Source organism: Populus trichocarpa, chromosome 19, assembly GCF_000002775.5.
Source record: "Populus trichocarpa isolate Nisqually-1 chromosome 19, P.trichocarpa_v4.1, whole genome shotgun sequence".
NCBI classification, from domain to species: Eukaryota; Viridiplantae; Streptophyta; class Magnoliopsida; order Malpighiales; family Salicaceae; genus Populus; species Populus trichocarpa.
The window spans coordinates 5,874,688-5,897,294 of NC_037303.2; the positions used below are offsets into that span (position 1 = coordinate 5,874,688).

The window sequence follows — 22,607 nt, forward strand, 5'->3', positions numbered from 1 at the left end:
ATAAAAATAACTATAATAGCAGTAATGAAAAAAAAATAGTTAATATGCAATGAATAACAATAGTATATTATAGGCTTATATGGTCGTTAATTTTAGGTCTCGTGAGATTAGTTAAAGTGCGCGTAAACTGACTCGGAGATCCATGTTAATAATAAAAAAAAACAATAGCATATTATTCTAAAAATAAAACTATTCATTTCTATTCCTTTGTTACAATTGAGAAAGAAACTATGTTTAATTTTCATTTTCATTCCTTTTCTTTTCAACCAAACGCAATGAAACTCTCTTTCTCATTCCCTCTATTCCGTTCACTCGTTCTTATTATTAGCCATAGCTTGAGAAGTAAAAGATATAAAGTTAAAGTCAGAAAAGAAAAGAAAACGAAAATTTAACATTTTCATCTCAAATTAAATAATATATGCATTTCAGAAAACGGTGGGCTTTCCATAAATCTCCCTGTCTCTTGCTCACAGCCACCGCTTAATCTTAGACAGATTGAATATAAAGGAACTCGATTCCCTTTCACGTCCATTACAAACCCAGATCACGCTTTCTTTTTAATTCTCTTCTCTTTTTCAAGATCTCCAGGTACTCTCAAATCTCTTGCTGGCCCAATGTATTTTGTTCTTCTTTCTTGAGACCTGTCTGTTAAACCGTCTCGTTCTGCTTGTTGAGATGATTACTTAATGACCTGGGCTCTCTGTTAATCACTGATTGACAAAATGTGGGTGATACAACTGAGCTCCAACAACTGGATTTTATTCTTGTTTCTATGATTTGATTTGACTTCTTTACCTATGGTTAATCCGGCCACCCTTTTGATAATTATAGACTAAAACCATACTCCTATTCTGTTTATTTTCGAAGAGTAATCTGAGCAGATGAATTTTATCATGAACTGTTTGATTGGTGTTTTACACAGATCTGTGATATGCCTGCCTGGTCTAAATAGTTGTAATTGCTACTATAAACTGTTTGCTTGTTTGTTTTGCTCATATCTGCGATCCTGATTCACAGTTCAGAGCCAGCTAGAGTGACCATGACCGCGACCAATGGGGAGGTGCATTCAGTGACTGCCAACGGAGGCTTTACGAATGAAAAGCCCTTCAAGATATTTGTGGGTTACGATCCATGTGAAGATGTTGCCTATGAGGTTTGTCGCCATTCTATTTTGAAACGATCCTCGATCCCTGTCGACATCACCCCCATTGTGCAATCAGAGCTCAGAACGAAAGGCCTGTATTGGCGTGAGAGAGGCCAGCTTGAGAGCACAGAGTTCTCTTTTTCTCGTTTCTTGACCCCGCATTTGGCTAACTATGATGGTTGGGCAATGTTTGTTGATTGTGATTTCCTCTACTTAGCTGACATTAAGGAATTGAGGGATTTGATTGATGATAAGTATGCCATCATGTGTGTGCATCATGACTATGCTCCGAAAGAGACCACAAAAATGGACGGGGCGGTGCAAACTGTGTATCCAAGGAAGAACTGGTCTTCCATGGTGCTGTACAATTGTGGGCATCCGAAGAACAAGGTTCTGACGCCTGAGGTTGTGAACACCCAAACTGGTGCTTTCCTTCATAGGTTTCAATGGCTTGAGGACGAAGAAATTGGTTCCATCCCATTTGTGTGGAATTTCCTTGAGGGTCATAACAAAGTTGTGGAGGGTGACACAACAACATTTCCTAAAGCAATACATTATACTCGTGGTGGCCCATGGTTCGAGGCATGGAAGCATTGTGAGTTTGCAGAAATGTGGTTGAAAGAGAAGGATGAGTGCGTGAAGGAAGCAGATAAATAATTCAAAAGTAGATATCATTCATCAGCTGGAGTTGTTTTTTATTTAATTTTTTTAAAAAAAAATTAATGAGGAGGCTTATCTTCTTGTGCTCTGTTATTTTTACTTCATTTGTAATCTGTATTATCATGCTACCATGTTTGTATTTCTTGGCAGCAGAGCTGGTACAAGTGCATCATCTGTCCTGAACTCCTCTTATATCAGGAACTGCTTTCCTATGTATTTATGAGCATTTTTTAAGAAAGTTTTAGTTAATTTTTTTTTTCAACTCTAGGGTTTAAGATCACCGTACACACTAGTTTCAATTCTTGGTGATATTGAACTCTCTGTATAATTTTGATCCATAACCACATTCAGCCCTAGCTGGATCTTTGAAGCTCTAGACAAGGCAAAACGAGACATAAACAGTGGCAGTTAGCGATATAACCTTGGACAACAGCTAATGCAAGTACAAACAAAAGCAAACTACTGAAAGTTCCAGCTCTTGCAAAGAGAATCATATTTGCGATTTACATACAAAAGCTTGCTGCAGAATTCTTGTTTCCTGAAATCTAAGTCGAATAAAGCTGGAAATTCTATCAACAATGGCGCTAACAATATTGTTCCTTTCCTTGCAATCTTGATACATGAAGGAGCACCATGAAGTTCTTAACGGAACAGATAACATAACTCTGCCTTGATGATAACCACAGCAACGTGTGCTGCTCCGAATTGATCTTTATAAAACCATCTGCAGGAGGCAACCATCTAGACAGCCCTTGATTGCAGGAAGCGGAAGTAAATGGATTGAGCTTCTTGTTAGCTTCCTGGTATCAAGAGAGATTTGACACAGCAATCTCAAGAATGTCATTGTTATTTATGCACTTGTCCTGAAACACTCTTTGATTGCAGCAGTACCAGATTGCCCACAGCATGATAGAAATCCTTCCCATCACAGGAACCTCAAGTGTAAGAACTTTCCTTGAAAACCAGCTGAACACATCCATAAAAAGTGATGCAGATAGAAGCGAAGAATAACGGAGTTTGTTGAAAGTCAAAATCCTTAAAGATGAAAACCATTATAACTATAGAAAGATTCTTGAAAAAATCAATTTTTATTTATCTCACTTACCAAAAGGTTATTACAATTATTTATATAGAAAAAAACTTAAAACCCCAGTAATACTGAATAGAGAAAATAAATTAGAAAAATTATTATCTTCAAATAGAAAAAGAAATAAGAAAAACATAATAATACAAAATAGAAAAAAAAAATATTAACAAAGAAAAATATCTATTTTCCCAAAAAACTTCATCACACAAACAATTCATGATTTTACTTGAAAAACATTTTTCTTCTCCTTCTAAAGATTAACACTCATTAACAAGATCAAATTATTATTATTTTATTATTATAAAGGACTTTTAAATACACATAATATAAGCCAAGATTCATGTCCACTAAAGAATGAGATATATAATGCTCAAAAGGTATTTAAATGTGTCAAGAGCTCAAAAGGTATTTAAGGGTGTCAAGACATAGGATCTCTTATCTATTAAGATCTTTTAGACTTGCTACCTTAATTTTGATATCCTGATGATTGATCTCGTTAAACCTTAATTCTCTAAGTTTTATCTCATTTTTCGTCGTCGACAACTATTTTCAGTTAGGGACGCTTTGCAGAACTTTTTGTTATCATTTTATTTTGCTCTCTCTCTCGTAACATTTTTTTTCCCTTTCATATTTGTTTCTCATTTCTTTTCTATTTAGAGAATTTCATCGACTAAAAACAACCGAAACATGCTCTTAGTACGAGGGTGATCCTAGTTCAAGTTATTATCCAAGAAATATAGTTTAGTCTTAAAGGGGGCGGCAAGAGATAGATTCTTATCAGTGAAGAGAATACCAAAGGTGACCTTTCTTTATCTTAAATCTAAATTTATTCATGTTGATAAATCTTAGCTTTATTCAAGAGTTACGAGGTTATCGGAATACATACTACTTATCATTATTTAAGTTATCAAACCATTTTTTAAGCAAAAATTTCTCTTTTGAGGTGTTTGTTGGTAGGGAAAAAGGTATTTCCAAGGTTAAAAAAGATGGATTATCAAGACTTTACACTTTTAAGATGTATAAAAGATGAAAAATGAGATTTTAAGATTCATAAAAAATATATATTTTCCCCTAGCATTTGCATGATATATCTCGGAATTTGATCAATGAATTTGTCATTAAATTTATCTAATCGTGGATGCTAAATATTATTTTCACATAGACATATCTTGGTTTCATAACAACAATAAGGCATTAAAAACACAATTTCTTAAAAGAAGTGATTCTATTAAAGTTTCAATTTTTTTAAATAGAAGGATAAAAATTACTTTAAGTTTAATCACAAAAAAAAGTTGACAACACAATACTAATTCCATTTTCTTATCCACTTTCTTGACAAACATTTATGGCTTGATAACACTCATTAAGTGTCTTTTTTATCATCCTTGCCAATCACTTGTTATGATGATGATGGACTGGTGATGATATAATATCTACCTTTTGTAACGACTCGAAATTTAATATCATTTAAGAATATTTTAAACGGTCCAGTTTATATAAAATATGTTAATTTTATTTTTAATTTTTGGAGTCGCATTGTCCTTATCTTATTCCATCATATTTTATTCCAATCAATTTCTCACGTAACTTATGACACCATCATACAACATACATGAATATCTAATAATAAATTATTCATTTCAATAAAATTTTGGCAAAGTTTCACTCGTACGAAAGCTCTACCAACAAATCCCAACCACAACCTGTCATAAAAAAAGTAGTCTCGAGCTCACTATCCATTAGTATCATTAAAAACATATTTATACTCGCTTTATATTCATGATAATAAAAACTACAACATTTACTTGAAAGCATACAATATCCACAATAAAAGATAATTTGTCCTTCCTTTATGGTTTATTATCCAATTCATATGGTGTTCTTAAGTACATATGTAATAAAGTTATTTACTTAACAAAATCTAGTTTACATCAAAGTTTATTTAATAAGGAAAAACTGAGTAAAATAATATTGTATCACGGTGTGGTGCTGGATGGAATATGCCTATAAAAACACATACATGATAAGCATTTATGTATCTATTAATCCAAATAGCTTTTTGTGATCTTAAGAACAAACACACAATCATAGATCTTATCATATACTTATTCATTACTACAATCTTTAACGAGTTTAGTAATAATCCCCAAAACTAGTGACCTTTTTTATAAGTATATTCAACTATACTATGATTTCATTCTTTTCATTAAAATATACTCCTTCTACCTTTTCTGATACATGATATACCAGCAGAGTATTTGTCATTTCTACTTCGATATCCTTCAAAAGAGCTTTTAAAATATTGTCCCATCATACTAGTCTCATTATTATTTGTATCAACCATAATTTCTTCAGATTACAAATATAATTGTAACCTTACCATTCTTAATTTTAAACATTTTACTTAAATATGATATTATAACATTTATCCATAATATTTATTTTACGGTTCAGAGTATTTTCTATCACTTTCTTTTACTTTTCTGTGATGGTAATTATGGATGCATTACCATCACTAATCAATTTCATCCAACTCTATTGACATATAAACAATTTCTTTTACGTTATCCAATACTTAAACCTTTATTTTATTGACCCACTTCAGTAGTTATGACCAATGCTTTAAGTTGATTGTGTTTGTAATTCATATGCTTTAATTTGATTTGAGACTTCTAATTCATGTCCTAATTCATTTATGAATCCATTAATTTCTCTCAATGACCATAACTTCCACTTTATAACAACCACATTCATTAATTCTAGGGGTGTTCATGGTCCGGTTTTAATCCAAAAATTCAACCAAACCGGAAAATAGTAGTCCTTATTAATATAACCCGAATCGAACCGAGAACTAGTTCAAACCGAATTGGTTTTGTTCGGTTCGGGTCGATTTTTAGCATTCAAAACCAGAAAAACTAAAACATTTTTGTTGCTGCCGTACCTTAATATTTACCAGAACAAGATGTTTGTATTACATCTTGGATAGATTGCCATTTAGGATGGATCTAAGAATTCTAGAAGGCAAAAAAATCTAAAAAATATTTACCAGAAGACAATGAACCAATCTTAGTGCCTCATCTATGTCCCAAGAAAAGTTTGTAGCTACCAAAACCATCACTATTTTCCGATGGCCATCTTCACAAGTGGGACTATTGTTTACACCATCTACCTGAACCAGAAGTTCAGATTTGACCCTTCGAGATTATTCAAGTTCCCCTGAAGATTGAGATCATACAAAACCAGATTCAATCTTATGATTGAAAAAATAAATGTTGTCATTTAAAAAAGCACATTTCTAGAAGAGCACAGAGGAGTGGGAGGGGTGGGGTGGCTGGAAAGGGGGAAGGGGAGGGGGGCGGCTGGAAGGGTTAGGGGAAAAGGAATAGGGAAAAGGAGGGGTTAGGGGAAAAGAGAGGGAAAGTGAGGGGGGCGGCTAGAAGGGTTAGGGTATTTAGGGTTAGGATTTTCTTTTTATACCGTTTTTTAGATTTAATTAAACTGGTACGGTTAGGTCCGGTTCAATCAGTTTAAGCTTTTTTAAACCGGAACCGAACCGGACCGGACTGAGTGGTTTTTTTTAATTTTTTAATCGGTTTATTCGGTTTTTTCTATCGGTTAGGTTTTTTTGGTTAATTATTTCTCGGTTTTTTTGGTTTAATCGGTTGGTCGGTTTTTTTGAACACCCCTAATTAATTCAATTCATCCCTTATAGTTATACTTTATTTTGGATTCATAATTCATTTCAGAGATCAAGAATTTTCTCCTAGATTGGTCATTTTCATTATTGTAACTTAATGCCCACAATTTGTGATTTAACTTAACCATGGATTCATCAATATGAATCAAAGTCTTTGCTTCATGTTTTAATTCATTATTTGGGTTCATTAATCCACCCCATGCCTATAACTCAGGTTTTAACTCAGTTATGGATTCATTAAATCTATTTATACAGTTAACTCATGTTTAAGCCAACTTTAATAATGCTTTAACTCGATACCCGTAACTCAAGCTTTAAACATCAACCTTATTCGTCATTTTAATAAATACAACTTGTATTTTTTTTTATTATACATTCATTGATTCTTTTCAATATTCGTGACTAATACTTTATGTAAATCACATTCATCGGTTCATTTTATTCTATTAATCAACAATTAAGTCTCCCCACCTTTTATTTTACTTTACATGCTTTTACATTCTCACTTAAGTTCACATTTATAACACTGACTTGTACCCTTTTTAAGTTATCTAGACTAAAGTTTTCAAAATGTTATTTGGCTTTCTGTCATTTTAATAAGTTATCTTCACATTATGGCTGGCATAACTTTTTTCATGTAAACCCCCTCATTACAGTTGGTTTAATTTCAAATCATAGCTTTTACCATTGCGACCAACTAATTTACAAATCATTTTCCCTCTCCAAAGAAATATTTCATTTGATAACATTTTTTTATCTCAAAAACATATTTCATATGGTATCATTTTGCTGTACCAAAAACATATTTCATTTGATACCATTTTCCCATCTTGAAAGCATACTTCATATGGTATTATTTTCACATTCACGAATCATATTTAATTGTACTCATTGTTTACTTTATTTATTCATTATTTTTATGCTTATAATTCATTTACTCATTATTTCTCATAATTATTCCTCACATTGACATTATATTCACTTACTCGCCTCTATTTCTCAATCACTTACTTTCATTAATTTTATATTTGTTTACTTTTCATTGATTTTTTATTCGTATACTCACATCATATTCACATTTACATAATTAAACAAAATACTTTTTAAAATAAAAGAAAGAGGGTGACAAACACCTACCTGGTGCTCTTATTGTGTTCTTTTTTGTCACCCTCATAATATTAAAGAAGGTATCCAAATCAATACCCAGATTTATTCCAACCATTATCACAACTACGTATACACATCATTTTTCCACTTTTGTAATAAAGTTTTTAGATATGCCACTTTTGTTTACAAATTTCATTAATTCTTATTTATTTTATTCATTTCCATAATCCTATTTAATGTTTAAGTATTTGTCAACCGTTTCCATATTCGAATTCAATGTCCAAACATTTCATCAACTAATTTCATATTCCAATTTAATGTCTAAACATTACATGTAACCATTTTCCATAATATGATTCAATATCTACACATTATGTCAACCATTTACATAATTCTATTCAATATCTAACTATTTCATCAGCTAAACCAAATATCTAAACTTTTTGTCGATGGATTTCATTGTTTAAATATCTAAACTTTTCATTGATGAATTTTAATGTCTAAATATCTACACTTTTCAACGACGAAAATCCATGTCTAACATTTTATCAAACACACGAGGGGCAATAATTCATCCCATAAAATTTATAGAAATTTCACATATCCATACCTCCAAAACATATCACAATGTTACAACACATTTCAATTCAATATACAATCATCATAACCAAGATTTTATATATGATTCCTCATTATAACACATATTTTACAAAAATTCATGCTCCAACTAACAATTTTATCATAAATTAATATTCACAAAACAACAACAACACAAAGGCTTGCCCTAATTAACAATTTCATCATCAATTTATATTCTCGAAGCAATAACAACACAATATTACATCATAATTAACAATTTCACCTTCAATTTCCAACTAACTTTATCATCCTCTTTTCTATACAACTAATTACCAATTTTAGAGCTTTTATTTTCCTTTACTAATTTAAGGAACAAAGATGAAATTAAAGGACAACTAAGCCTTTTACAACATCTAATAAACTCAATTTAATGGTTAATTCTAACGGAATCAAGAACAAACCTCTTGCTTTTCTTTCCTTGAAACTTCCCTCACCAAAACATTCTAAGCTTTCATTTTCTCTCTAAACACACATGTTTGTGTAGATTTTTAATAGGATTATCACCCTCTCTCCGCTAACCATGCCATGAATTTGGAAAAAGAAGAAGAAGAATATTTTTAATAGTAATTACAAGCTATTCTCCCTCTCTTTTCTCTTCTCAAGGCTTAAAGGATATCTAAGCCTTTTATAACATGTAATAAACTCAATTTAATGGTTAATTATAACAGAAAAGGTTTAGGAAATTTCTAACTAGTGGTTTGTGTGATTTACCGTTAAAGACCGAATATTTGGATGACTTGTGGTTTGTAATAACCCAGTCTTGAAGCAAATATTCAAAGGCGAAAAGAACATCTGATCTTCAGGTAATCTTTGCATAAACCTTAAATAACTATAGATTTGTCTAACATGATTCTTGAAACTCCTAAAAAGTTTTTATATTTACAGTTTTTGCTACATGTATGTGTTTCGGGAAACCCAATAAACCTTGAGAGGAAAAAATGTTTGGTGAGCTTGATATTGGTTGTGAGTCCTTAATCTAAGTAATTAAGTATTGACTCAACTCTTTCATTGGTACATGTATATACCTAGTTATAAAAAAATGACCATCCTAATGAGTCAATTGGGGATTCGGTTAACTTGGAGCTTGGATCGATCCAAGTTTAAAAAAAATAAAGAAATGATTGATCCAACCTGACTCGATTAAAATTATAGGTTAACTTGATACCTAGCTAACTTAGGTAAAAGCCATTCAAGAATCCATTAATTTTTTTTTTGGAAAAAAAAATTGAATCAAAATGATGTTGATTTAAATAAAATTGGAGTTAACCTGGTTTGACCATCCCAATTTATAACCTAGACCTTACATTGGACCAACCTTATAATTGCATTTTAAAATTATGAGTATATATGAAAATAAGATCAAAATAAAATACATTTGAAACAAAAATCGTTAAAACTTTAAAGTAATCATTTTGATCATTAAAAACATTCTTTACCTATAACTTAAATTAATTAGTGTACCCCACGTTATATTATGGATAAGATTCCAATCTAATTTGTAGTTAAAAACAAGAAGTCTACGAAAATTGAAAGGATAGTCTATTATAAAATAAATTAAAAAGATATATAAACAGATAAATCAAATAAAAAGTTATTAACCACTAATTAAAAACTAAATTGGAAAGTTAATCTTTATTATAAGAAGCATAAAATATATGTTCATATGAATATTTAACATCATAATAACACGGGTAACTTTTTATTTTTTTAGTTGTATGACAATAAAAATAGATATTTATAATAATTACAATGATTTAAAATTTAGAGAAAAATTATATTTTTTATTTAAAATTATCTTTTATTGTTCGTATAATTATTTTTTGTTTTAAAAATCCTTTTTTATTAATTTTATTGAGAAAAAAATGAAGGTAATTAAAATATAAATTCAAAAAAAAATAGTGACATGAAATAAGAAATAAAAAATGTATTTTTTTAATCAAAACTTTTTTTTTCTTATTCATTGGTTTCCTTTTGTTTTACAAAACATATGTTTTTCATAAAAAAAAAAAGTGTATTTTTTTAAATAACAACTAACATTTTTTAAAATAGGACGAACTACAAACATTTTTCAATCATCCAAGGAAACTCAAGTTTTTGAATTAGAATTCAACTTCCTAGACTCTAAAAATCCCAATTCGAATCTTGTTTTAACCCCAAAACATGAAAAAAATAATTTTATAGACCTCTAAATCACTCATTTCTAACTACATAACACATTTTAATTATCCAAAACACTCAAAATCAAACCAAATTAAAAAACAAAGTCTTGTTCTACCTTGTTGGGCATAAGTGAAACAGAGTTTTTTCTCTCTCTTATCTAGACATTTATGGACTAAAATGTAAGAAAAATCTTAAGAGAATCATAAAAATCCTAAAGAACTAGGACCAAATATGAAAAAGTAAAACTTGAGGGACCAAATTGAACATTTTTTTTATCTTGATCCTTGATCTTTTAAATTTTTTTCAAGTAAAACCTAAAATTCATTTTGTAAAATTGTTCTTTAATTAAATGTTGGAATATTTAGCGATATATTGGGTAGATGAGAACATGAAAATGAAAACATTTAACAATAGATAAAATCATGTCAACATAATTCGCAAGGATATAATTGAAAAGAAATAATAATCAAAGCAAAAAAGAATCAAAATTTCAAGGACCAATAAGAAAAACATTGGCTTTGAAAACAGTGAAATATAAGAGTAGCTGCAATTGATGAAGATCAAAAAGGCCAAATATTTAGTTTTTTTTTTTAATTGTAAATTGTAATTTTGACTTGATTTGACAGAAAATATATATATATATATATATATATATATCCCAGGACATGAACTCTCTCTGGCAACACAAATACTAATGGCACATCTGATGTTTACGATTAAACAGACTGGACAGTAGAATTTGAGTGAGGAAAAAACAATTGGAGATAAGATTTGGGTTATAATAAGCAACTGCCTCATTGAAGGCCATAAACAAGCAGGGCACCAACTGCACCAATGCCAGCCACTAGCCCAATGATGACTCCGATAGGAGGCAATCCGCCACCAACTGCTCTTCCAGTATTCACATCATATCGTGCAAATCTCTTCTTTGGCGCTCTACATTGTGGGCATACGTATGCTTCCGGCTGCATAAACAAGAAGAAAAGAATGAATAAATTTGTGTACAAGCATTTATATTGACATGTTCTTATTTGGTCAAAACCTCTTCTTGCCAGAAATCTATTTTCTGCTATCTTTTTTACGCAATGTGCTATGAATACGAAATTGATGTTTTAGATGGAAAAATAAAAATGTAAGATCTTTCTCTATGCAAAGGGGACAAACGTGCCTGCTCATCAAAGGATTTCTGCAAGGTGTATATGAATCCACAATCAATGCATATGTGAGTTGCTCTAGCCTGCAAAAAGCTTTACACCATTAGTGTTCATCGACAAGACAGTAAAAAGTAATTTCATACCATCAACACGCTAAATTTGAAATGGAGTGGAATATATGGAATTGCACATAAAGAAAAAAAAGAAGCATGCCTTCTGAGCCTCAGTCAACTTCCTTCCAAAGCGGGGAGGAGCAGGACGCTTAGGCAGTCGTTTGACATCTACTTCTGCGCCTCTGTTTTGCAATAAAGATTGACCTTCTGTCAGTTTTGAAACACGTATAACTACAGCAAAATGAATTATGAGCTTATGCATGTTTTATTCCTGCCCTTCGTATGCATATAACATGTTTTAATTCTTGGTATTTTTGGAAAGGAGTTAAACAATCTGATCAAAGTTTAGTTTAAAAACTGGGACTTCGTCGGACGTAGATTGCAAATCAGCATGTACCAGCCATATTACCACAATCTATCATTACAAGAGCAATTCTCTGACTTACCACTTGAAATTGTTAAAACCTTACGGAAAAAAAGTCAGGGCGGAAAGCTCCCGAGTTGAAGCAAAAAGAAAAAAACTCTTTATCAAAACTTGCTTTGCTAGTGCTTGGAAGTGGGATAAACATACCCTTAATAACAAAGACGTCGTTGGCTCTCTTCTCTTCACTCAGCCCTTGTATACTATATAGATAGATTAATACAATTATATGAAGAATGCAATCACTGCTTACGAGACAAACATGAGATATTTCATTCAGCACCAATCCAAACATCTAACAAAGACAAGTCTTAATTCTACAAACAGTAATCCCTATATATATTATATATAATTATCTTTCACTTTTGCTATATGCCATTGTCTATATCTACTTGCTTTCACTATTGTAATTGATCCCTCACCTGCTACTAGGAACTTCCTCACACAGAGACTGCAATTAATTTGATCCGTATTTTTCTATAATATTTGTTTCATCAAACGTAATTAATCCTTCTTAGCTTACCTGTGCTGCCTCTTCACTCAACTTGGTGCCCATGAAGATCTTTTCGTCTTTTTCCATGTCATCAATCCAAACAACACTACCTTCTATGCTAGAAGCCTAGAGTTTTTTCGTTTTTATAGAAAAAAAAACTTAATTTTTATGGTTACCAGTCCAGCTAACTGGAGTGAAAAAAAAAAAAAACACTGCAATTAAGGTAAATGAGTGCTTATTTTCTTGATTCCCACAAGTTAATTGATAAATCTTACATAATAAATGTTCTGTGATTTCTTTCTAAGAGAGAGATGTTTTGTTAGTTTTAAACCATCACTGATATGTAATACATGAATCATGAAAGCAAAAAACGAGGAGGAGTAAGGAAAGAATACCTGCTAACAACAAAATAAATAGAATCTGGCTTTGCTTGGATGGCAGTTTTAGTAAACCCCAGCTTATCAGCAGGCCAAAGTTCATCCCCGAAGAAGCTACTAGTGTAGAGCACCTGGTCCCCTGATTTTAGCCCTGCTTTGGCTGCATTCCCACCCCCCTCTACGCCCTAATTAATCATTTCAATTTCATGAGCAACAAAAGAAAGACCAGAAACACAAAAATATAGAATACAATTACAAGGAGACTCACAGTTATGACTACACCACCGCCAGACTTTTGACCCAAAGTGAGACCCAGTGGCTTGTCAACCTCAACCTCAATTGTCTTTGCAGCCCCAGCTGTTCTGGCAGTGACCTGAAGCCCTGTTCTCACATTGATCAAAGTACTGCAGCTGCTGTTAGGCATGAAGATATCCGAGCAACCCCTTTTGCCATCTTGAAGTGATAGGCCTTGAAAGTTGCTTTTCTATTGAGAAAGAAAGAGATGAATTGTACTTAATCATTAATATTTTTCACTTACCAGTACAAACAAACACAAATCCAGATAAAAGGCTTGGGCAAAATTAACCTGGTAATGAGAGGAAATGAATGATTTCGTAGATGTAGGTGTGGTAGTTTTAAGGGAGTGATTCTTGCTGAAGGTGGCAAAGCAAGAAGTGGAGGTGGTTCCTGCAACTACAGCTGATGACATTGCTGGTGCCTCCTACCCAAAGAGCAAGCAAGAGTACTGGTGTATGTGCTGGAGTCCTAGTTAGTAAAATTGGTTGCCCTTGTTGAAGCTCGTGGACAGAAAATTGCATAAGCTGATAGCCTTCTGGTGGCAGTGGTATTGGCACTTGGCATGTGTGGCCCTGGTGGGAGCTACAGGAGCGCCTTCACGACACGCGCCTTTCTTTTCTAAACCACAATCATGTCCCTCATTTATGCCTTCATATATTTATTTTTCGCGTCAACTATTCAGTTTTCTGCTTAAATTATGAGTTATCTTATTGAGCCGAAATTTTTAACCAAGATAAAACATATCAATAGAATCTAGATAAAATTTTAGAATGATTTAATAGTTGAATTGGAAGTTTTTTTTTTTAATATAAAAATAGTTAATCTGTGACTTTTCATAAAGAATTCAAAAGTTTTTATTCGATTCTTACATAAATTATGTTAATTATTCTTAAAAAACCCTTAAATTTTTCACATTTATTTATTTATCAGACTTATTATTATTTTAAAACAACATTACCGATTTTTAATTATGCACCTTTACTCATGCTTTTTTGTTGCATTATCCTTTCTTATAATTTATTTTTTATTACCTCACTGATTTTTTATAATCATTTTCTCATTCTTCCTTATTATTTTATCTTTTGAAATGTACCGTTATTATGAATTCTAAATTAAAATTCATTTTATGAAGGTCATCTCCTCCATTATACATCACAATTATTGTTATTATCTTAATTTATCTATTCTTTTTTTATCTTGGTTTCCATTACTTTTCGAGGTCTTACTATTTTTAATCCTCCATTTACACGAGGGTTTATATTCTCCTCTTATTAACAAATTTCATCATTAGAATTTAAATCTTGGTTTATTCCTGATATCAAACTAAAGTTGTTTTATATTTATTTCACTCTCACTATTTCCTTTCAACCATGTTTCATATGTGTTCCATTTCCCATACATCCTGTTGTCAGCCTTTAAAGTTTCATCTTTATATTATTAAGAAATAATTCATATTGTACTATTATATTATATATGTACCTTTAATGACCTTGTCAATCTCAACTATGATATCCATCTTTGATTACTTATACTTATATAATCCTAATTTATCTAGTTCATTCACTTTCTCATTACTATAAAATCCTTTGTTTCATCCTTGCACGCTATTAAGAACAACCATCATTATATGGCTTCTTAACCTTCATTTCCTTTTATTTCATTACTTTCTTAACAAATACATTCAATTTACTACAAACAAATATTTTCGATAATAAAATTATACTATCACAAAGGCTACACAAATTATCATAGTATTGATCACATCATTATTAAATATTTAGCACTAGATTAGTCATCATTGATCCACTCATATCACCTTCTTTTTCATTGTTCTCCGTTTACAAGTCTATTGAATCTTGTTTAGGAGCTTTGATACCAAATTTAATACTTTGTAATTTATACACGTAAAAATAATTTTATTGAGCCTGAAACTTAAAAAATTAGGGTAATTTAATCATTCTTATTTTTGTTATTTATGTCCAATCTATTATTTGAACCCTTCATGCTGAATTTATATAGATATATTCCATACCCTTATCATGTCATCGAAGAAACAATTTTTTTTCTACCCACATGCTAATAGGCAACATTATTCATATAAAAATAAACACGACGATGACTCATTCTTTTACAAACATAAATGATATCATATATTTTTCAGTGATTTGACTTTTACACTTAACAATTTAAAATTCTTCTTATTCATACCCGTGGTCATTTAGCGCTGGCTTGTCTTATGATGGTTGATTTTAGTTGCATTATCACCATTTTTAACTTGTCATATTATATTGACATCATTACCTCATCATTAACATATTTGCACCCCACTAAGTAAAAACATATTCAAAGTTTATTTCACCTTTCAACTTAGTTTTTTATTGCATCACATGATTATAATATTATTACATTTCTTTTTCTTTATATACTCATGTTTTAAAAATTTTGAACAACCATTACTTTCTTTTATTCGCGACCTTTGTCCATTTGTTCTTTTTCTGTCATATATTCTTATAAAAGTTCCTCCCCCTTCAGGAACCATACAAGGTTGTCCCTAAATAGCCCCAAGTTATGCCATATAAGTCATTTCAATTATTTTTTATATTCACTTGATTACGTTATCACATTAAATAACAAATGTTTCTATACAAAAAAAAAAATTCATACAATACAACCCTACTTTATACTTTATTTGACTTCTCAACACAGTCATGAACTTAATCTCTTTTTATCTCCAAGCAATCCTTAATGTGATAACATCATCTTACTCATTATACTGGTCATCCTCCTTATCACTATTTGAATTTGCTAAATTATCTACCCTTCCATGCATTCTCCTTATGTGATACAATCTTTGTCTTTATCCTTCATAAAGGTTAGGCATTAATCATTCAATGATCTATATCATCAACTCAATCATAAAATTCTTATTAATCTAATACTCAATTTCATAATTTACCACTTTTATTAATCCAGTGCTCATGCTAAAAAATGAGTTTTATAACTTTAGTTATGATTAAAACACTAGATAGTGTTTTGGGTTGGTTAGGCTAAATCAACTAGAATTAGACAATTTTTAATCTTTTATTGGAATTGCTGTTGAGTTATGGTTTTGACATTGGAATATATAAGAATGAATATGAACATGAAAATGTGTAAGAGTATGGGATGTTAAGGATTTTTCTTATGATTGGTTTGAAAATAATAGTTAAAAGAGAATTAAATGAAGTTGTGATGTTGATTGTATTATTGATGAAAATTGAATCCCTTAAGGTACAAGAGAGGCTGTGGGGACTAGACACTGACATGAAGTGGCAACACGTGCACATACTCTAGGTGAGTGCTCGATACGTTGTCTTTTTATAAATTAAATATAATTTTTAATTATGAAATTCAAAATTGCTATGTTATAATATAATTATGAGTTGATATTGTATTTGATGAGACTATGTGCTAATGAGATTGTAAATTGGATTGGAGATAATAAAAGCATGTGTTAATGTGATTGTGAGTTGGATGGACATGATAAATATTTGGAATGAAATGAAGTTATGTGTGGGAAACGTGATTAAATAGTTAAATTAAGTATATGATAAGTGTCGTGACGTGCACGACGTCGAATGACGGAGCTGTCTCATAGAATTGAAGGAGTTTTGAGTTTAATCATAAAATTATGATTAAATGGTTTAAAAGTCATCACCTAATATTATGGTCACTAGAAAACATTTTGGTTTGCGAGAATCTGGGTAAGGGGACTAGTTGTGCAAGGGAAAGACGCATCACCCCTAGTGCATCCTACCTATGGTAAGCAACATTGTTGATTGATTATTAATCTAAGGCACATTTTTATTTGTTGGTCCCATCTACATTTCAAAGCAGGTCTCCCTTTGTGAGAAAGTCTCTACCTTATTAGATTGAATCCTAACCATTCTAAGGTCCTAATTTTAGCATTGCATTTATTTTTTATTTTATTTTAATACTTGAGGGTATAGTTTACAGTGTAATTTTATACTCACAAATATTAAAGTCTTCATCTAAATCCTAACACTTCTATTAAAAGACTAATTGTTGTGGATTTTTGGTATTTTGGTCGAACCCTAATGGATAATCATAAACTAGTTACGATATCTATTTTGCATTTATAAAACATGATAAAAATTATGCATGAAAAACCTTTAGAATTTAGTCGTATGCATGAAAAAAAATACTTTTTGTGTTTTTGAAATGAGGGATTGTTTTTTAATGTTTTTGGATTTTTTGAAATTTTAGAGAAAAATCAAATATTTTTAATACTGGGTATGTCTTACAATATAAGTCTGTAACTTGATATTAGACAAAATTATTGGAAAAACATGCGATAGACCCACAAATAATTTCAAAATGGTCTTTGAAATTTTTTGAAATTTTTTGGCTTCTTATTAGGCTTGTTTGTCTAAACATTAAAATAAAAACAAACTAAAAACTAAAGGAAACACATTAAGGTGTGTTATTTAACAAACACTTTCTTAGTCTAAGGGGATGGGCTGATCGAGCTTGAGACCTAATCCCAGTTCGATTAGGTTGGGTCGATTGAAGGCCAAATAATTTCTTTTTAAAAAAAAAAAATAGGTTGGGCTGAGGGTCCAACCTACACAACTTAGTCACTGGCCCAACCCAATGACTAAGTTGTGTAGTAAACTGTAGAACTTGAATTATAATTCATATTCTTGGTTGTCATTGCTGAGAGGTTCGATGTAAGAATGATGGAGACTTTGGTGGAAGAACTGACGGTTGACGAGATCATTGGAGAGATAATTGGTGCTCTTGTTACTGCTATGAAGAAGAAGCTCTTCTACTGTTATTGTTGTTCGTGGATGAAGTGGAGGAGAGGAGCTGATGAAGGAGATGTACAATTGTTGGTGTAGGAGGCTAATGTTGGTGAAGGCAAAAACGACGGGGAGATGGTTTGGTGGTGAAGAGGAGATGTGGGAAGGTTGAGTTGAGAGGGACAAAAAATTGGTGTAAATAATGGTTTTTTGGCTCTCTCTTCACTTGTGATTTCTTCTTCCATAATGCACGAAATTCACCTCTATTTATAGGAAATGAAAGAGGATTTAGTCTATATTAGGAATAAATCTTGGCTCGTAATTCAAATTGAAAAGATCCCAACTATTGGACAAAATTCATCATCATAAATTGTGAAATTTGGCTGCAAAGAAAGATCGAGTTAGCCTTTTTGGGGGGGCGTCGAGGCTCTATAAAGGTGATTAGCCGGCAAGAATTACAATAAGGTGTAGTACGGTGTCAGACCATGAGAGTAATGTCTTGTTTCGTGGAGAGATGAGGCATTAAATACCATTGAAAAGTAGTCACCCGAGTAGACTTTCAGGTATAAAAGGTTGAAGATGATGAATAGCGGCCAGACGACAAGTCATCTGGCACCTTTTTTTTGTTTTTTTATTGGTCAAAACATCGTCATTTTGGTTAAAATACACCGTTTTATTTAAATAAAACGACGTCATTTTGACACCTTTAGGGTTTTAATTAGGGATTTGACTAAAATTCAATTTAGTCCTTTATCTTTTGATTTCTTTTAATTGCATCCCTAATTGACTTCAAACTTTTAATTTTATGCAATTTTATCCTTATCAAACTCAAATATCAACCCTGAAGTTCAACGCCTTTACATTTTGATCCTTAGTTTTGAATTTATACAAATTGATCCTCAATTGACCATTTAACTTTCAATTTGCTTCAATTTCACCACTGTTTTCAACCAAATTAAGTCCTCGACGTTTAACGCCTTTTTCAAAAAGATCATTGGTTGCAAATTTCTTCAATTTGACCCTAAACTTAGTTTTCTTTCAATTTTATCCTTAATTTCAATCAATTGACTTTGTAAAAATTAAGTTTGGTCCTTTAAAACTCCAATCTTCTCAATTAAGCTCAAATTGGGATTCCAAACTTATGTTTTCACGAATTAACTCTTTAATAAAATTAATTTGACCCATTAAAAGTATAATTACGTCCTTACACCTAATTAAGTCTTTTAATTTAACCCAAATTAATTCAAAATTAAACCTTTAATTTGGCCTATGATTAAATCAAATTGACTTATTAAAAATCTAATTAAGTCCCCAAACTTACTTTTTATGCAAATTCATCCAATAATCATTTAATTTAACCTTGAATTTGCATTGTTTCTTCGGTCTTGGGTACAATGGGGTACGATTGGGCTCCTAATTTTGTCCAAAACTCTAGCTTGATTTCTCTATATATTTGAAACCCTTTTCAACCTGCTTTTACCAAGTTGCCAACTTTTTTATTGTTATTATTTTTATTTTTGATTTTTTTGATTTTTAAAAGGAAAAAGGTAAACTTGGGGGGCAACCCAAAAATAGATTATAACAATATGTATGGAATGATACTTAGTGGTTGAAGTGTTGATAATGGGGCAAATTCTTGGTAACAGGCTATGTTGTAGAACTAGGAACCTGGTAATGGGGTTAACACCTATTAAAGGATTATATTTGGGAACTAGTTACCTGGTAATGGGTTATGTTGTGAAACTAGTAACCCGGTAAAGGGGCTAGTGCCCGATAATGGGCTATGTTGTGGAAATAGTTACCCGGTAATGGGGCTAGTACCCGAAAATAGGCTATTGGCATCAGTTCGTTTGATGATTGGAATGTGTAATTTGATTTAAAGAGACTTGTGTGGAGTTAATATTGTCTAGATGACCAACTTGTTGGACTATTAATGAAATGTTGGGTGAAACCCAATTGTTAAATAATAGTTGTAAATTGTTGAATTAAGTACTGAATTAATAAGAATTTTATGGTTGAGTTCATGATATAGATTGTTAAATTGATTAATACATAACCTTTGTGAAGGATGAAGACAAAGATTGGATCACTTGGGAGAATGCATGAAAAGGTAGATAATTTAGCAAATTCAAAAAGTAATAAGAAGGACGACCACTATGATAAGGAAGATGATGTTATCACATCGAGGACGACTTAGAGATAAAAAGGGATTAAGTGCATGACTGTGTTGGGAAGTCAAATAAAGCATATAATAGGTTTGTATTGTATGAATTTTTTTTGTATAGAAAAAATTGTGATTATTATGATAACATAATCAAGTGAATATAAAAATTAATTATAATGACTTGTGTGGAATAACTTGAGGTTATTTAGGGACAACCTTATCTAATTCTTGAAGGGGGAGGAACTGTTATAAGAATATATGACAGAAAAAGGACAAATGGACAAAGGTCGCGGATAGAAGAAAGTAATGGTTGTTCAAAATTTTTAAAACATGAGTATATAAAGAAAAAGAAATGTAATAATATTCCAATCATGTGATGCAATGGACAACTAAGTTGAAAGGTGAAATAAACCTTGAATATGTTTTTACTCAATAGGGTGCAAATATATTAACGATGGGGTAATGGTGCTGATATTATATAACAAGTTAAAAATGAAGATAATGCAACTGAAATCAAGTGTCATAAAACAAATCAGCTTTAAATGACCAAAGGTATGAAGAACAAGAATTTTAAATTGTTAAGTGTAAAACTTGAATCATTGAAAAATATATGATATCATTTATGTTCGTAAAGGAATGAGTCTTCTAATGAAAGTTGAGCAGTTTAGAGATTTGTAAGGCTCTTGATAATCTTCAAAATAATCTTTTTCCACTCTTGAAATAATACTAATGTTGACATATATATACATAGGATTGCAGATTTTAATCTAGAAACAAAGTTGAGATTACGCCTAATATTTACAGTGTATGTACTCTGAGGATTGTTTGCTATTACAGGCTTGATGTTAGGCTTATATGAAAATTTCATGATTCTGTGCAGAAGGCAAGGAATCATATACTTGATCTATGATGATTTCCTTTATACGCTATTGCAAGATGGATGAGCCATCAGCTAAGCCAATATTTAGCAGTAGATAATGCAGACGTTGTCGCGACTAAGGCTTGGTTAGCATATCTGCTAATTGATTGTGAGTATTGACATGATGGACATTAAGAATCTTTTTCTAAACCATATTGCATAAAAAGTAGAGGTCAATCTGAATATGTTTCATCCGTGAATGCTGAACTAGATTAAAACTGAGGTGTGTGGCTCCCAGGTTATCACATAGTAGTCGTGGTGGAGCGTTGATTGGCAGACAAAGTTCTTTGAATAGGACAACAACCATATAATTTCAGATGTAGCAGTGGCGAGAGAACAATACTCAACTTGAGTTGACGATCGGGCGACGACGCATTGTTTTTTTGAACTCCAAGAGATGGGATTTGACCCAAGAAAGGTAATGTAAGCTGAAGTTGAAGTATGATCATCATAATTCCCAGCCCAGTCAACATCAACAAAGGTGGTAACGATAAAGGATGATTGGTGATTAATGTGAATGCCAAGGAAAATCATTTTTTCTAAGTAACAGAGCAGGCTTTTTGCAGCTACTCAGTGAGTGACTGTGGGTTGATGCATAAACTATGACAATTTATTAACAATGAAGCAAATATCAGGACGGGTAAGGGACATATATTGTAAACCACCAATGATTCTTCAAAATTCAGTGCTATTACAGTAAGCTGTTGCATCATTAATCTTCAGTTGTATCGTAGTGGACATATAAGAGGATACATCCTTGGCACTTTGCATGTTGGTTTTGGAGAGAAGATCTCGTATGTATTTGTGTTGTGATAGAAACAACCCGGTTGTTGTTGGTACAACATCCAATCCCAGAAAGTAATGAATAGTGCCCATATCCTTTAAGGAGAATTGAATGCCAAGATTATGAATCACATGAGTCAATAATGATGAATTACTTCAAGTGATGACCAGATCATCGACATAGACCAAAAGATAACACAAAACAATTTCATTGTGATAGATGACTAATGAAGGATCAGCTTTTGATTTTTGAAATCCCAGATTCATAATAACCAATTTCAGAGTAGAGTACCAGGCACAAGGTGCCTGCTTAAGTCAATAAATTTCCTTATTTAACCTATAGACATGATGTGGATTAGTTGCATCTTGGAACCCTGGTGGTTGTGTCATGTACACAGTTTCATGCAGTTTCTCATGCAGAAAAGCATTATTAATATCTAGTTGCCTTAATGGTTAGCCTTTCATGATAGCCATGGTGAGAACGGTTCTGATGGTGACATGTTTTACAACAGGGCTAAATGTTTCAATGTAGTCCAATCCAGGTCATTGATCATATCCTTTTACAACCAGTCGTGCTTTAAACGGAGCTA

At 31.7% G+C, this 22,607-nt stretch overlaps 2 protein-coding genes across 3 annotated transcripts; one reads left to right on the top strand and one right to left on the bottom strand.

Annotated features, from left to right (window-relative positions):
- The first annotated feature begins 383 nt into the window (after positions 1 to 383).
- On the top strand, positions 384 to 2,042 carry LOC7459199 (protein CDI). Of its 2 annotated transcripts, none has more exons than XM_002325413.4 (2): positions 384 to 588; positions 1,018 to 2,042. In XM_002325413.4, the coding sequence occupies exon 2, from the start codon at positions 1,040 to 1,042 to the stop codon at positions 1,799 to 1,801; it is 762 nt and encodes a 253-aa protein (XP_002325449.2). In that variant the 5' UTR covers positions 384 to 588; positions 1,018 to 1,039; the 3' UTR covers positions 1,802 to 2,042. The 2 variants fall into 2 exon arrangements, with proteins under 2 accessions (XP_002325449.2, XP_024446805.1); XM_024591037.2 differs by lacking the exon at positions 384 to 588 and adding an exon at positions 594 to 724.
- Positions 2,043 to 11,175: 9,133 nt separating this feature from the next.
- On the bottom strand, positions 11,176 to 13,959 carry LOC7459200 (uncharacterized). The gene is made up of 6 exons (XM_002325843.4): positions 13,639 to 13,959; positions 13,321 to 13,536; positions 13,071 to 13,237; positions 11,862 to 11,943; positions 11,663 to 11,731; positions 11,176 to 11,459 (listed from the first exon to the last, which is right to left on the bottom strand). Exons 1-6 carry the CDS (start codon positions 13,759 to 13,761, stop codon positions 11,289 to 11,291), a joined length of 828 nt encoding a protein of 275 aa, XP_002325879.1. The 5' UTR covers positions 13,762 to 13,959; the 3' UTR covers positions 11,176 to 11,288.
- Positions 13,960 to 22,607: the final 8,648 nt, after the last annotated feature.